The sequence below is a fragment of the Oxyura jamaicensis genome, chromosome 1, assembly GCF_011077185.1.
Source record: "Oxyura jamaicensis isolate SHBP4307 breed ruddy duck chromosome 1, BPBGC_Ojam_1.0, whole genome shotgun sequence".
In the NCBI taxonomy this organism is placed as follows: domain Eukaryota; kingdom Metazoa; phylum Chordata; class Aves; order Anseriformes; family Anatidae; genus Oxyura; species Oxyura jamaicensis.
In genome coordinates, this window is record NC_048893.1 from 37,413,878 (window position 1) to 37,429,939 (window position 16,062).

Genomic DNA, 16,062 nt, shown 5'->3' on the forward strand with positions numbered 1-16,062 from the left:
TAGTTACAAAACTATAGTGTGAACGATAAAAATATGTGCATACATTATTAAAATATATACTGAGTTGTTCTGTGTTGCCTTGAACTCTTCTTAGCTAACACTGATAGATGTAGAGTCTTTTTTGGAATCTTATCAGATAGCTAGCAAGGTGTGCAAGAAGCCAGTGTTATTAAAATAGGCAGTTGCATAGCGATTTGTGTTAGTACTGCTGGAAAAGGAAATTTGGATTTGAACAGAGGTAATTGGAAATTGTTAAATGATTTAACACGTTTGTAGGCTAATACGATATTTTTGTTTGACTTTCTATTTTTATTTTCAAGATTGATGTCCTTCAGGCTGAAGTAGCAGCATTGAAAACGCTAGTATTGTCTACTTCACCGACATCTCCGACTAAGGAGCTTCAGTCTGGTGTCAAAACTCCTTTTAAGAAAGGGCATGCAAGAAACAAGAGTACAAGTAGTGCTATGGGTGGCAGTCATCAGGACCTTACCATGATGCAGCCAATTGTAAAAGACTGCAAAGAGGTAAGGATTGTCCTCTTTTTGCTGATAAGCAAGTTTTATTGTTTTTTTCTCACAGTGTTTTTTCTCTAGTATATGCTAAATCTTGCAATACTGTTTATTGAAGAGATATTTCTGTTAATGAAAGACTGTTTTTACACACATCAGTAGGTGTTGCATAACAACAGTACAACTGGACAGCAAGCTCTAGTTGCCTTTTTTAAAAAACAAAACAAAAAAAACAAAGTCCACCACTGGAAGTTCGTAAGCTTTCATAAACTTTTCACAGAAAATTGTCACAAGAGGAGTCATCATTTTGTAGATCAATAATGGGTGAAAGGAGTTGGGGGGAGGGAACAGAATCAATGATAATTTATTAGAGAAGAAGAGTTATCACAGGAGTCCCAGAGGGCCTCTGTTTTTAACTGCTCAGGCTGTTGAGAATGGGGAAATACTGAGGGAATAGCTTGGTTCTCAGGTCCTCAGAATGTAGTACCTGAAATTGTCCAAAGAGTTGTGAGAAGGGTCTGTCTCATGTCAGTGAATGGGTAGTGGAGCAGCAGATGAACTTCAAAATCAATTAATGAGAAGTAATTTATCTAGACAAAAAAAAAAAGGCAACTCTAGCAGACGTGCAGCTGTGGGCTTGGAATTAGTTACATAATGCAGGAAAAATAATTAAGTGTACTTGTAGGTAATTCTCTGAAGATACCATGTCAGTGTTCAGTATTGGTCAAAGACCCACAGAGACTTAGGATTTGTTTGGAAAGGAACAAATGGCAAAACAAAAAGTGTTACACTGATGTATGAACAGGGAGGTAAATATATGCATCCATTTCTGCACGCAGCTATGATACCTCCATCTCAGAAAAGACAGAATGAAAATACAGAGAAGTGTGACATGATCAAAGCAATAGAAGCCTTTCTGTGTGTGACTTTCTGACTATGGCTCTTTACATTGAGACACTCTGAAGGTAGAGCAACCATCGATACAATCACAGGTGACAGGGTGAAGATGAATGGTGGACAACTATTAATGATTATTAATGAGAAAGCTCTGGAAACTAAGCTCTGGGTGCCAGCATCCCAGACAACTACTCTCTAGTATTTGGGAATAACCTCAAGGATAAGTAAATGTGTCTACTGCTTTTGCTATTGAACATGTTTTAGGCAAACTGAATAGCTGCTTGGATGATAAATGCATCAGTGTTTTTTTTTTTATTTTTTTTTAAAGAACTGAAATGTTTCTCGAATGTATTTTACTGTAAAATTAAAACATTAAAATTTTACAAATTGTAGTTACTATTGGCTGTGTATTTGATTGCAGGTAATCAAAATTTTGATTTAGTGAAAGTGGAAGTAAAGGCAGGGCGCAGATATACACGTAACAGTGTAGATTGGAAAGGAAGAGCAGGAAGCTATATTCACTGAGCAATTTTTTCAAGGCAGCTTATTTATAAATTGTAGGTTTGGATGAATTGAGTTAGATACAGAAAATAACCAATAGTTGCTAAGAAATGCAGTACAATTTTTTGATTTGTATTGTATGATTCTAAAATAGCATTTTTCTGCTGGTATCTCCTGATTGTACTCATTTTAAAACCAAACCTAAGGTGGGTTTTATGGTATGGGAAATGCTCCTTTAGGGAGCAAGTTACACCTATAGAGTTTCATTCATGAAATGAGGCCGGTGGCCTAGCAACCAGAACATTTATGGAAAAGCTTAATTAAGATGGTCGGTCCTGATTGTACCTGAGTGCAAGGCAAGTAGCTCTAATGGAAAACAAATCTGCAGTCTAATTTTGGTAGATTTCTTTACAAGGAAAAAAAAGAAACAAAAGTACTCCCTGAAATGTGTAAAGGAACGGTAAAGTGCTGGGCGTTCAGAGAGAGGGTGATGCATGGTAAAGAATAAAAGACTGAAAGAGGTTGGTTCTGATCTTTTAAAATGAATTAAGAATCAAAATTTGTTTTGTTTAGCATACATTGTTTTCCCTTTTTCACTATCTCATCGACATAATTTGTTTTTAATATTATGAGACTTTAAAATCCCATTTACTTTTACATATACATATTGTAAAAGCAGTATTAATATTTTTTGGTAGTGTCTAGGGTTTTCTTTAAAATACATTCTCTTAGAATACTGCTTTTCATCCTCACTCCTTCTTTTTGCACTCCATTTTTTTCTTTTATTCTGGAGTGGAGTGGCAAACTAAGATCACAGAGGGAACAACATTGGGATCTGCTTCTCATTTTTCTACTTTAGTAGTGTTTTTGTTTGACTTCTGTGCTTTGACTGCAGTCATTTTTTTTTTTTTTTTCCTCATTCTGCATGATTGCCTGCCATTTCTAGGGGCCCTTTTTCTACAGGACTCTATTTCTTCCCTTTGTTGCATCTCATCTTTGGGTTTTATTCCCCTGACCTTCCTGACCTATCTTTGGCCTGCAGTTTATATCTTTCCATATACCTTTAGGTTTTGGTTTTGGTAAGCCTGTTATAATACAAAAAAGGGATCTGAGAACTTCTTGGAGGGAAAAGGTGCTGAAGTCTCTGTCAACAGAATCTCAAAGCCAGTCTGAGCATGTCAAGTTAGTGTCACATAACTTAGGAAAGTGAATTTAAGGAGGTGTTTGTAGCTAGGGCATAGTAATATTCTTTCAGTGTGGTAGGAGATGTAGTCTTCAGGCTCATTATTTACCTGTGGATATTTGTAGATGGTCAACACTGGTGTGATGATTACAGTACTAAATATGTCAATCTTTGTGTTTTAGGCTGACCTATCTTTGTACAATGAATTCAGATCTTGGAAGGATGAGCCTACTATGGACAGAACATGTCCTTTCTTGGACAAAATTTATCGGGAAGATATTTTTCCATGTTTAACCTTCTCAAAAAGTGAGGTAAACAGTTTACATGTTGTCACTGACACTTTTCCTTTAAATACGTTCCATGAAGCTAGTTGACTATTAAAATCTCTTCATATGAAGCTTTACCATTTGTGTTCCATTAGATTATGACAGTTTATAATGAAGTACCTAAGATTATTCTGGAATATTGAAATAAATCACTTTTTCTTCACCATATGCTATTCCGGATATGGCTGCCTTAGGTGGAGACAATTTAAGCCTTTAGATGTTAATGCTGTCTAGCAAAATCGATGTTTGTAGGAATGGATGGTGGGTTTTCCCCCAGTGTGTCAGAGGCACTGTTTAGTGGAAACAGTGTCCTGTCTCTGCCCCTTGTTTATACAGGGGGCACTAGAGCCCAGCATTGTTAATTTTGTGGCCCTATTTTCTCTCCCATCAGTCAGAGCAAGTGGAAAGCCAAGTCTGGGTATCTTCTTGAAGAGAGGTTTGAATTTCAAGAATCAGACTTTGGGATTTGAAGTGATTCAGCAGGGACACTTGGGGAATATGGTTTCAAATTAAACAAATGATGTGACTGTGTGATTTTTCCCATTCCCTGCTTTCCCCAACACAGAGGAAAGAATGGTGTTTTACTCATCCTGGGATTACTGTGGAACTGGTTCCAGCTGCAACTGCTGTACTTATTCTTTGTTGTTAAGCAGCGTTTTTGGGCTGTAGTTGTAGTATCAGTCTCCAGAGGAAAGGAACTTTGTTTGTAGATCTTTAAAAAAAAAAAAAAAAATTTTAAAGCCATCCAACTTGATTTCTTAAAAAATAAGATCAAAAGTCTCAGATGGAAAAGGCTGTATTTTTTTCAGGATAGTTATCTGTTTTTCTGTGGTGTGTATACTTTTCCCATGCTTTTCATCTGCTGTTACTTTCTGGCCAGAAGCGTGCATGATCTTTTAGTTAACTGTATACCAGTTCATTATGGTTAGTCTTGAGCATCATATGAAACCCTCCCACTAAAAAGTTTACTTTGTTACTATGGGAATTAAATTACTTCTGCAGGATGTTTAAGTAGGCCACCCTGCTGTCTTTCTCAGCAACTTCATTTTTTTTTTCACCTCAGTAGTGATACTGTAGAATCGTGTTTCCTTAAGGAAAGAAGGAGGCTTCTAGCGCTGGTCAGCGCTGTCAGTTATTGTTTCCAGATGCTGTGCATAGTGACAAACTTCTGTTTTCCTTTGAATAACAGTAAACTACTGTGCAGTTAATAAATTACACATGTATTATGTTTTTGAATAATTGGGAATGCAGTTTTCTGAATAGTTGAAGTATTACGTTATCTCTTGTAGACTCTTGTGTATAAGTGTAATCTGGTTTTGCATGTGGTAAATGGTATTGGGAGAGTGTTTTCTATGAATTTATTTCATAACACTCCATTTTAAAAATATTTACAATTGAAAAATATTTCTATTAGTAGCAAGGAACGTGGGCACAAGATTATGTTTAACTGCTAACATAAATTGTACAGTCTTTATATCAAGGTAATGGGTATTACTCGTGCATGCTTAAACAGTAGTCTTGGGCAAGTGTTGAGTCCAGTAAAGCAAAGTGAGCATGTTTCTAGTGTGTGATGGTTGTGTTTATAAATAATAGACAAAGTTCAGGTTTTTGTGTTAATGAAGGTGATGTTTTAACTGTGCCAGTGTTCCAAAGTCACGGTAACCTGTTGGCTCTTCTGTAGATTGTTCAGTCTTGTTTGAACACCATTCTAAAGCTATCTTTGGCTGAAAAAGTGGACTAATAATTACTTTTTTTTTTTTTTTTTCTTTTTTCCCAACGTATAGAAGTCATGCTGCATCATTTTGTTTTTCCACAGAACATAATAAAATTATAGAAATTTTTAAAGTAAGCAAAGTTTGTGCCATATTCAGTATCTGACAGAAACACTGCTTGTGCAAATGTATGTGCTATTTGGGCGTATGAAGAATGACTGAATATACAGTTAGCATAGTAGTCAAGCATAACATTCCGTGCTGTAAAAGCAGTTATCTTGCCTCAGGGAGGGCAGGGTTGTTTAGAGGGCAGAATTTAAACTGGAGCCTGGGAATGGGACCTCTTGTCTATGACATTGGCAAAATCTCATTTGTAATTGAATTTCTGTTTGAGTTGACTTTTTCAGTTTTCCTAACTTTACAGAGGCAGAAACGTGTCAGTGCTTTGAGGCAATGGATAACACTGAGCTGTTTTTAACTGTTTTCTAAATTTCTCTTGCAGTTGGCCTCAGCTGTTCTGGAAGCTGTGGAAAACAATACTCTGAGCATTGAACCTGTTGGCTTGCAACCTGTTCGATTTGTGAAAGCTTCTGCAGTTGAATGTGGGGGACCAAAGTATGTTAAGCTAACAGACAGAGGGGGAATCTGCACTCATTTGAGATAACTCTTGGATTGAGAAAACTGCTATCAACTGATCACCTCATTGAAATTTGCATATCTTAAATTTGTAAATATTTCTTAAAATCTCAGATTTCAAGATTGCTGTTTCAAAATTTTATGGTGAAAGTAAGCAATGGTAAAGGTTTGTTCTATATTAGCATTTTAAGATAAATTTTCTGTTTGGGAGAGCTGCTTGTAGTCAGTGCATCCTAGGTGAAGTAACATCCACTTCTGTGGAGAAAACCAGCCCGATACTTAAAAATGAAGTCTTTTGAACTAAGGCTATCCCCTGGAAAACATTATGAAAAAATAGATATAGAAGTATTACGGGCTGAATGTCAGACATCTTGAAATATTTATGGTATAAGAAATGTAGGACATACGTAGCATAGTGGCAAAGTCAGCTGAGGGATATGAGAGGAGATTTGTAAAGTAAACTGTCTGAATGTAAGCAGGAGGAATGTAATGAAGAGGGATTGAAAGTGAGGATGAGTTTAAGCCTAAAGTAAGAAGTGTGGATGAATGACCAGATGGCTGATTTAGAAAGTTTGGAACGGTCCTAGAGGAATCTGAGGCAAGACTTGATGTCAGGTACTGATGCAGACATTAAGATTAGGTGGGAGGGACTTGCCTGAGGCACTGGGGCTTTGATGAATATGGAGAGGAAGGGAAGAGATTGCTGGTGTGCTTTAGTGTATGTCAGGGTTAAGCAAACAAAGCCACTGTTAATACAGAACTTTACAAATTTTGAGAAAGTCTTCATTACTCTGTTGGAGATCTTTTGGACAAGTTTCTAACATATTTTGATAGACTCAGGTTTCTGGTAGGAGGCTTGCATCAAAATGTTTTCATCTGGCTTAAATTTTTTCCTTCTTTCTCATTGCTACTGTTTTTTAATTCTCGCTTTTCCTCATTATTTCTGGGTGGAAGAGAAAATACACTTAACACTTCAAAGGGAGTTTTTATTTCTCCTTCTAAAGAATCTGTATAACATGAATATTATGTTTTATGACTTAAGCTAGTAAGGATCAAAGACTACAAAATTCAGGCATTCAGATATTCTTCAGCTTACTGCTGTCACTAGTGTTGTTTGAGCTGTAACATTCCTCAGTCAGAAGGCCTAACCACAAGTGATGGAGCTACTCAAGGGGTGGTGATTTCAAGTCCAACAGGCACCACTGCGAACTGCAGCAGAGAATGGGGACAGCAAGAAGCTACTGAAACAAAAGTGTCATTAAAGAACAATTGGGAAACTAGTCTGAAATTGTTGTGGTTCAAGCAACTTTCCTGCATCTTGCTAAAGTACTCAACTTGGGCACTTGTTTGCATCAGTCAAAAGTTTAATGAGATTTTTAACCTTTTTTTCTCCAATGTAATCCAAGCTAGTTGGCTGGGCATAGATTAGTATAATCTGAAAGGTCCTGTCTTAAATATTACTGGCACCGAATGGGAAACAGCTGTTTTGGTTTTTACTGAGTAGCAGTTTTGCAGTTTCACGTTTTCTATTTTAAATGGTGGAAATCACTATTTTTATTGAAATCATGTTCTTTAATAGGTAGTGTAATGTAGACAAGCAGTGTAAATAAATAGTAATGGCAATTAGAATAATTCCTAAAGGAATTCTTTTTATTGTACAATTGCCTGGAGGATAGAGGGAACAGATGCATAAAATAGCAGGTAATAAATTGCTCAACAGCAAAACAAGGAGTGGAGGGCAGGGAGCTGTGATAATAGCGAAGAAAGGTTCTTGACATACAAAAGTTATTGAATAGTGCCTGTGATGGTGTGTAGGAAGTATTGCCTTAACAAAAGACAGCTGGGTTTCCCCACAGGTTTCGAGTAATTGTCCCCATGGGGAACAAAGCAGTAAGCTGTACAGTGCAGAACTCAGTCATTAGTAGTAACTGTCATGCCAGTGTTTAACCTGGTGTGATGGAAGATAACATATAGAAGGTAATTCTTTTGCCAGAAGGGAAAAAGGCTTTATTTTCTTAGCATTAAAAATGTTTGCCTGCTCACAAAGGCTTGGCTGTAATTGTGATCAGCTTGCTTCAGCCACTGTAGTATTTCTTGGATCAATGGACTTCTGTCAGTCCTCATAAATTACTGTGGAAAATCATATACACTCTTCAGTTTTCTCCTATCTTGCATAATTTTGTGGCCCAGCTGCAGACTATCTAAAAGGGCTTCTGGGCCACTGTTTAGAACTGTAGAAGCTTAATAATTTTTGTTTCACTTTTGAAAGGCTGCTTCTTCTTATGCTCCCTAATTTCATGAGATAGAAATGGAAGGGAGAAGAGCCAGCAGCTTTCAAAATCAATGAAACAGCGGATACCATGACAACCCAGTTCATCCGAGATGCTGCAATATAGAAATTTCAAGTAAATCGCATTCCTGGGGTATTTACATTGTATTACTAGCAGTTTCTTCAAGAGATGTAAAACTTTAGAAAAAAGAATGGTAAAAGAATTATTTTTAATTCTTTGCCTTTTCGTAAATTCTATTTGGAAAACTCCTGGTGACTACTGACCTTTCCTTCTTCCTGTATATAATACAGGGACAGGAACAGAAAAAGTACATTTATTTCACCATCACTTTTTATAATGGTAATGGAAAGAATTATTCTCAAGCAACTTATTTTCCTTTGCCTCAAACTATTATACACCAGAAGTAAAAAATGTGATTTCAGTTTGGGCATAAATGCAAAGCTTATCTTGGAATGCATCTGACAGAGGCTTCAGAAGCTTCAGAAATATTCTGTAGGCCTGATTTTTTTCTGATATGCAACATCAAGAAGAAATTTATTAAAAAAAATATATATAATAATCTGTTCAACTGTTGTAATTGATCATTCATACCAAGTTTATTTCGCATATAAGGAGTTGAGGAGTTCCCATTGTTCCAGACTGTCCAACATGAACTAGTGAATGTGGAAGTACCTGACCAAAGCTGACAAAATATTTAACGAGCTAAAATAGTTGACAACATCATTTTAAAGTTACAATTATTACATTAAGGCAGAGACTTGAGTATCTGAGCTAATACAAAGAAATTGAATTACTGCTTTAAATACATGTGGGTGTTAGACATTAATGTCAGATTTGTTTATTAAATTATGCAAATGTTATATTTTGTAGGAAATGTGCTCTCAGTGGACAAAGCAAGTCATGCAAGCATAGAATCAAATTAGGAGATTCAAGCAGCTACTACTACATTTCCCCTTTTTGTCGTTACAGGGTAAGTAATTTAGCATGATTTAATTTTTAGGTTTTTTTTGCAGTAACATTATACAAAATATTAACCACCATTATTTTTATATTGTCTCAGATCACTTCTGTGTGCAACTTCTTTACATATATCCGATATATACAGCAAGGACTGTTGAAACAGCAAGATGGTGAGTAGCAAATTGTGTTTTGCTTGTATAAACAGAAAATTTCCATAGTGCATGTGCCTAAAACTTGCTATTGATTTTAATTATGAGAACTTGGTGAAACCTACCCTCCCATGAAATTAGAAAGAAAAACCAGTGCTTTTTAGTCCATTAAGAAAATTACATTATTCAGTAAGAAATTTCATTAAGAATTCTGTGACATGGGGAGTTAAGTGATGTTCTCTCTATACTGTATTCAAAAATTAAGGCTCTTTCACAAAGTGTGGAAACATGGCCTTTTCTCACTGTACATTGTTTTATTCTTCCAGTTACATTGTTTTCTACTTGTTCAACCTTGAAAACAAGGTCTGTTTTTTTGTTCCAACACATGAAATAATGAGAACTGACAAGGATGACAGTGTTTTTGGGTTATGTTGCTTTAAGAAACTACAACAAAAAGCAGGAAATCAGACTGTAATTGTTTATCTGAATGCAGTTAAAAACTAAACACTTGGTCTTTGATGTGGCATTGCAAGGTCTCTTGGTTAGGACTTTGTTCATAAATGTAGCTGCTGATGTAAGGCTTCATTTCTCACTGCACCTCTCTTTCATCCACAACCCAAAAGGGAAATGCATTCTTACTGCCTTTGCTTCAGGCTGTTTATTTTTCCTCACCGGTTCCCTGGCTGCTTTGTTCCTGTCAGGATAGCATATCTAACAGCTGCCTATTGAAACTCTTATCTGGGCAGTGAATCAGAAATTTGCTTAGCTGTGCTATTTGGTTTTAGTATGTCCATATAATAGTAGATCCTATGAAAGTATATACTGTATGTCTTGGTTACTTAATTCTGGATTTAAAAAATACACCGTGTATTTTGATCTATGCAAAACCACACTATTTTGATCCATAGTCATCTCTTCTGATGTTCCCCACTTTGAAGAATCCAGGATTTTAGATAAACCAAAATGCCATATCTAACCTGAGGTATTCCTGAGGTGACAGACTGTTACCCAAACAATGCCATTTACTTTCCTTTCTAAAGGGAATTATTTTCATGGAATTTACCAGAAAAGCTACCTATTCCATATAGTAAATTACGTTTAATAAAAGTTTCAGACAGTGGTAATTGTTACTGAATTACTGTCATTGGAGAAGGCCTTGAAAAAACATTTTAAGCTGTAATCTGGTTTATATTTAAAGGCTTTTGCTTTCCACTAAAGGACTGTGGCTGTTTAACAACCAATGGGCAGCTCAGCTCTACCATGCTGTTCTCTCTCTCCTTCTCCTCCTCAGATGAGCAGGGAGAGGAAATACGATGGGGAAAAGTTTAATTAAAGGTAAAGGTAAAAAAAAAAAAAAAAAAAAAAAAAAAAAAAAAAGACTGTGGAGAAGGAAAAGGAGAAAACTGTTACTTTGCCCTTCCCATCAGGAAGTGATGTTCAGCCACCAGAAGCAGGGCCTCAACACACTCAGCGGTTGTGCGGGCAGATAAATGCTTCCGTAACAGAAGTGTCTTGTCTCCACCCCTCTCTTCTCCTCGCTCTTCCCCAGCTTGTATTGCTGACCGTGACACTGTACAGTATGGGACATCCCTTGGGTCACTTTAGATCAGCTGCCCTGCTGATGTCCTCATGCTCAGCCTGCTGGCCTTGGGGCTGTGCTGGGGAGATGCTGTGCCAGCACTGCTCGGCAATAGGCAGAACATCTGGGTGGTATCAACTCTGTTCCAGCTGCAAGCACAGAGCACAGCACTGTATGGGCTGCTGGGGGAAAGTTAGCTCCGTCCCAGCCAGACTGGGTACAAAGGCATATATAGTTTCAACTAAAAATTGTTTACCTCACTATTAACGAGATAAAGAAATTGACTTAGTGCTTTATCCATCAAAATGCTTTCACCATCAACAGAATTATTTATTCTTCACAATTAACTTTGGAAAAAATTGGGCTTGGTTTTTCAGATCAATTTTCATCTTTATCATTAAAAAATGCAATCAATTTTGCATTTGTAGCTTTTTGTAAATATTCCAACATCTGTAGAAGAATGTGGGCACTCCTAATTGTCCTCATTGTTCATATTTCTTCTGCTAAACTGTATCGTTTTTGAGATAGAGTTCACTTCTGCAAAAATGCTTTTTGAAATATGGTACAGGAGACCTTAACCTCAGGTTAATAACCTTTGTATTCAGTCTACATCATAATCTTGACTGCATGGAAATAATTTTTGTCTGGAATAATTATGTACTCAATTATTTTGATTTGTGTTGCAGTGATGTTTAGCAGTATAAGGCATGCACCAGGCTCATCATGTTTGGCAAAATACAGATGAAATTAAAAAAAGTCTTTCCTCCCTAATTCATTGCTGCTGTCAGATTTCTGGTAGGGAAAACAAAAGTGGGAGGAAGAAGGATCGAATGGAAAAATTACAACAAAATTATAGGTTTTGTGATGAAACAATTTTTACTTAGTCAACAAGTTCTACTTCTTTCATTTTGCAGTCTTTCATTTATACAGAAAAAAATGAATCAATGGGCAGGACAATTACTGAGAAACTGCAATTAATTGAAGACAAAAAGAAGTACTGATGTAGTTTTGTTTCCCAATTAAAAACAAAACAAAACAAAAACACACGAAAGCGTACACAGAAAAATAGTCTTTTAATTGGGCTATCTCTTAGATTTTTCAAAATGAAATATATTTTTTCCAAAAGCAATCACAAATAGTGCTCACGTTTTAATTCAGGTTTCACTAGTTATTTGCTACTTCTAAAGTTTCCTTAAACTGATGTACAATGAGGCAATATGTATACTTCAGTTAAAATATTAACTCGTGCTTAATGATATTTTTATCTGTTTCAGTGGATCAGATGTTCTGGGAAGTTATGCAGCTGCGAAGAGAGATGTCACTAGCAAAACTTGGCTACTACAAGGAAGAACTCTAAATCTTTTTACTCTTGCGCATGCATGAACTTCATTTAATATACATAACTCTAAAATTTCGGGATCTTTTTTGTCACTTGATATTTATTTCCACGAAGTGGGTCCAAGATCTTTCTCCTTTTGCAGATTGCACTAAGAAGTACTGTGATTGTTTTAAACTGACCTATGCTGTATATGCGTACATAATAATAATATCTAGTTGAACAAATGTGGTAAGCACTTGCAGGTGTATTAGTGATTGTAATTTACATTAAAAAACAAAACTTCTGATTAAATAAATGTTAGTCTGAAGCAGTATCTGTTGTCTGTTCTTTGTGATGCAGAATGTTGTGAACCTCCCTGCAAAGTTAAGTGATTCCAAACTGTGACACAGAGATGATTTTATGATGAAGGAATGAATGTCTGGTATTTTCCTCAATGTGTAGTGTTTAGATGCATGTATGTATCTTCTGTATGTATGTATGCCAATACAGTTAACAGGCAACTAGGAGAACTTGGTATTCTTGTAAATGCTGCTTTCCTATATTTTTACTTTTTAAAGCAATAGAAGAGAATTTTATATTGTGAAGAGTCAACAGAAGAATAAACTGGGCTGTCCTCTCTCACTAAAGTAGGATGCTTTTCAGACATCAAGGAATGATGAAGTTTCCTTGGTCCTTCTTTGGCTCTTAGACAAATCTGGCCTAACTCCTATCTGACTACTAAAACCTTTTCTTTCCCTCTAATTTGCTTTCATTAGAGATTTTTTTTTTTTTTTAATAATTTCTGTAAATGACTTTTTCTACTTTTTTTGAAATCTCCAATTTCTCTGTTTTATACATCAGTTTTCCATAGCTGTCTTTACATCAGCAAAACATCTATTCCATGAGTTTCTTTAACATGTTGTTGATAGTAATTTACATGTACCGTTAGTTGTGGTCAGTCCATAGCACTTTGCTGCTCCTTAGTTGTCATGCTCATGTGGGGTCCCTCCCACGGGATGCTGTCCTTCCCAAACTGAGCCTGCGGGGGCTGCCCACAGGCAGCAGCTCTTCAAGACCTGCTCCCACACGGCTCTGTACCACGGGGTCCATCCCCCAGGAGCAAACTGCTCCAGCACGGGTCCCCCACAGGCGGCAGCTCCCCCCAGACCCCTGCTCCTGCGTGGGCTCCTCTCCACGGGCTGCAGCTCTGACCCAGGGCCTGCTCCTGCAGGGGCTCTCCATGGGCCGCAGCCTCCTCCAGGCCACATCCACCTGCTCCACCAGGGGCTCCTCCACGGGCTGCAGCGTGGAGATCTGCTCCATGTGGGACCCATGGGCTGCAGGGGGACAGCCTGCTCCACCAGGGGCCTCTGCATAGGCCGCAGGGGAACTGCTGCTGCCTGCCTGGAGCCTCTTCTCCCCCTCCTTCATTGACCTCAGTGTCTGCAGGGCTGTTTCACTTTTTCTTACTCCTCACTCCAGCTGCTGCTGTACACTTTTCTTGAGGAAAAAGTTTTTCCTTCCTTACAGAGGCTCAACCAGTGTCACTGGCTTGGCTCTGGGCAGAGGCAGGAGCCGGCTGAAACTGGCCCTTATCTAACATGGGGCAGCTGCTGGACTTTTCTCACTGAGGTCACCCCTGCAGCCTGCCAAAAAGCCTTGCCACGTACACCCAGCACAGGTGGATTTGTTATATAAAAGCCCTTTTGGAAAAACACTAGGTCTTGGACATGATAGCCACTTAAAGCAGTGGCAGGTGAAGGAAAACACACAAAATGGAAGCTTATGGAAGTTCTCTAAAAAGAAAGATCTTAAAGGTTACGTATTTCTTCTGTTTGATGCCACACATTTTTTTCATCACTTTCTTACTGGAGTGTGTTGTCCCCTCCCCCTTTTAAAAAAATAAACAGAATGAGCAGCAAAAGTTAATACCATATTTGTGGTATTTTGGTTTGTGGTAAAAATGCTCTGCTAGTGTTAGCATCAACCGGGAATTTCCATATTAAGATTAAAACAACCAAGCCCAAATCTTTTACTTGTAATGGACTATGTCCAGCTCAGGCAATTTCAGTCTTAAATATTTTTTGTCAATCTCCCATCACTGGGTGCTAGTTCCCGCTGTAGAAACCTGGAAGAATTCTAGCTTCAGCTGTTAGGAAAAGGTTGTTTCTTAAGTCAATTAAGCTAAGGAACCTGGTTTTATTCAGTCTTAGAAAACAAACTGTATTTGTTGACTCAGAAAGGCTTCCTAAATGTTTATTAATACTTAGTTTGCATAAAGATACCAAACTGTTTCCAGGATTACCTAATAGTAGTTACCTATCAGATTATCTAATAGTAAATTATTGTTTGTCGCTGCTGCTATTCTGATTTAATAATCCTTTACAAATGTTGCTCATTTAAGCAAAGAACTTAAAGATTTTTTTTTTCTATACGTGATAGTGTTAAGAGAAAATGTTTCTAAAATTTATTATACGAGAGACTATTTTCTTGTACTAGGGACTACAAAGATGTACCACTTAGGTGGTAATGGTTGTTTGGCTTGATTGCATTGATAATACTATACAATAATAATTGTAAATACTGAATTAGTTTGCTTCTGTTTTCACACTCTTTCACTAATTATTTTCTGTATCTTTAGTATAAGCTCTCTATCATGAGAAACCCACGCCTCTCTGAGTGTCTGGGCTTGTAGCAACTGTACAGCACTTACTTGTCTGGTCAATGCAGTTACTTTAGAAAATGGCCTTACTCCATGTTTCTTGACTTCATTGAAGCTTTTGTTTACAGCCAAATGTCTTTTACAGACAAAAAAACTGAATATTTTTCCCCATTTGCTTATGGATGACACAACAGGGGCAATCTTCGGTATACAAAGGCCAAGTGAGAGAATGAAACACGGTTTGCTGCTGGCCTTAAATACGTTAGTTGAATACCTAGCCTTCCCATGGGCTTTTCAAAGCTACCTGGGACAAACAGCTTCATCTGTAGTTTAGTGATGTGAAAGGTCTGCTTCTCTGTAAGGACACTGTGCTGCAAGACAGAACTTTTTTTTAGAGCAGTTGGACAGCCTGGTGCTCAGCTGCTTAGATGGGATAGTGCATATGGTGAACTTACAACTATCGGAGCGCTTGGTCTTTCACCAATACTTGTAATTGCATCACCTGTGTGAAAGTACAGAGACAAGACAAGTAATTTTTATTGCTGCTTTTTTTTGCGCATGTGTAATTGTGATTAGTATTGGGACCAAAGGTCCCTAATACAAGAACGTTAAGAATATTAAACTGAGGAAAGCACATCACCTTCACCTTGCCTCCAAAGTCCTACCAAATGTTTCTTTACGTGTAGCAGGGTTTAAGCATATCCCTGATGCTAGTTAGGAAGGAATGAGAGTAGCTGGGACGGAGTCAGTTGAAACCTCTGACAAAAGCATGATGTGCTCCTTCATGCATTCGTGATCACCTGGAAGAGAAACAGCGCGTTTTGCTCAGCGGGACTCTTCGGGCAGCAGGAAGGCAAAAGGCTTCTCCTGGCTTGTCATGGACGTGGTGGGAGAAAATGAGGCCCTGCAGCAGTTCTTTGAAGGTAAGAGTCTAGTTTTAAGGATGAGTCTTAACAATTTGTTGTGGCAGCAAAAATACAGCAACTGTTTGGGATTAATTGAAGGAAAGACGGAGAAAAAAAGCCCCCAAACAGAAGCTCTATTTACACAAAAGTAGCACGTAATGCAATACCAAAAAGAAACAGTAGAAGTGGTGTAGATGCACTGCAGTGTGTTTTTCTTGGTATTTTGGGGAGAATAACAAAGGAAAGGTGGATCCTGCAGTGCTGGTAACTGTCAGGAAGAAAACCTGGAAGTGGCCGAGGTCTCCTCGCAATGTATCCCTTCTGCAACCATAGTGGTTTTCATGAGGTTGAGGAGCTCCCTCCCTACTCTACCTCATCAAGTCAGGTTACAGAGGGTTTTCTTTCCACTCAAAATTCCTCTGAAGCTATTTGAT

General features: G+C 37.7%; 1 protein-coding gene across 3 annotated transcripts in view; it reads left to right on the top strand.

Moving 5' to 3' along the window:
* RAB3IP (RAB3A interacting protein) overlaps nt 1-12,395 on the top strand; it is a 29,365-nt gene extending 16,970 nt beyond the window's left edge. For all 3 annotated transcript variants that reach the window (XM_035336869.1, XM_035336883.1, XM_035336878.1), the window contains 6 exons: nt 321-524; nt 3,273-3,401; nt 5,631-5,743; nt 8,926-9,025; nt 9,116-9,185; nt 12,018-12,395. In XM_035336869.1, the coding sequence (XP_035192760.1) occupies nt 321-524; nt 3,273-3,401; nt 5,631-5,743; nt 8,926-9,025; nt 9,116-9,185; nt 12,018-12,100 (699 nt within the window). In that variant the 3' untranslated portion in view covers nt 12,101-12,395. The remainder of the gene's footprint in view (nt 1-320; nt 525-3,272; nt 3,402-5,630; nt 5,744-8,925; nt 9,026-9,115; nt 9,186-12,017) is intronic.
* Nucleotides 12,396-16,062: the final 3,667 nt, after the last annotated feature.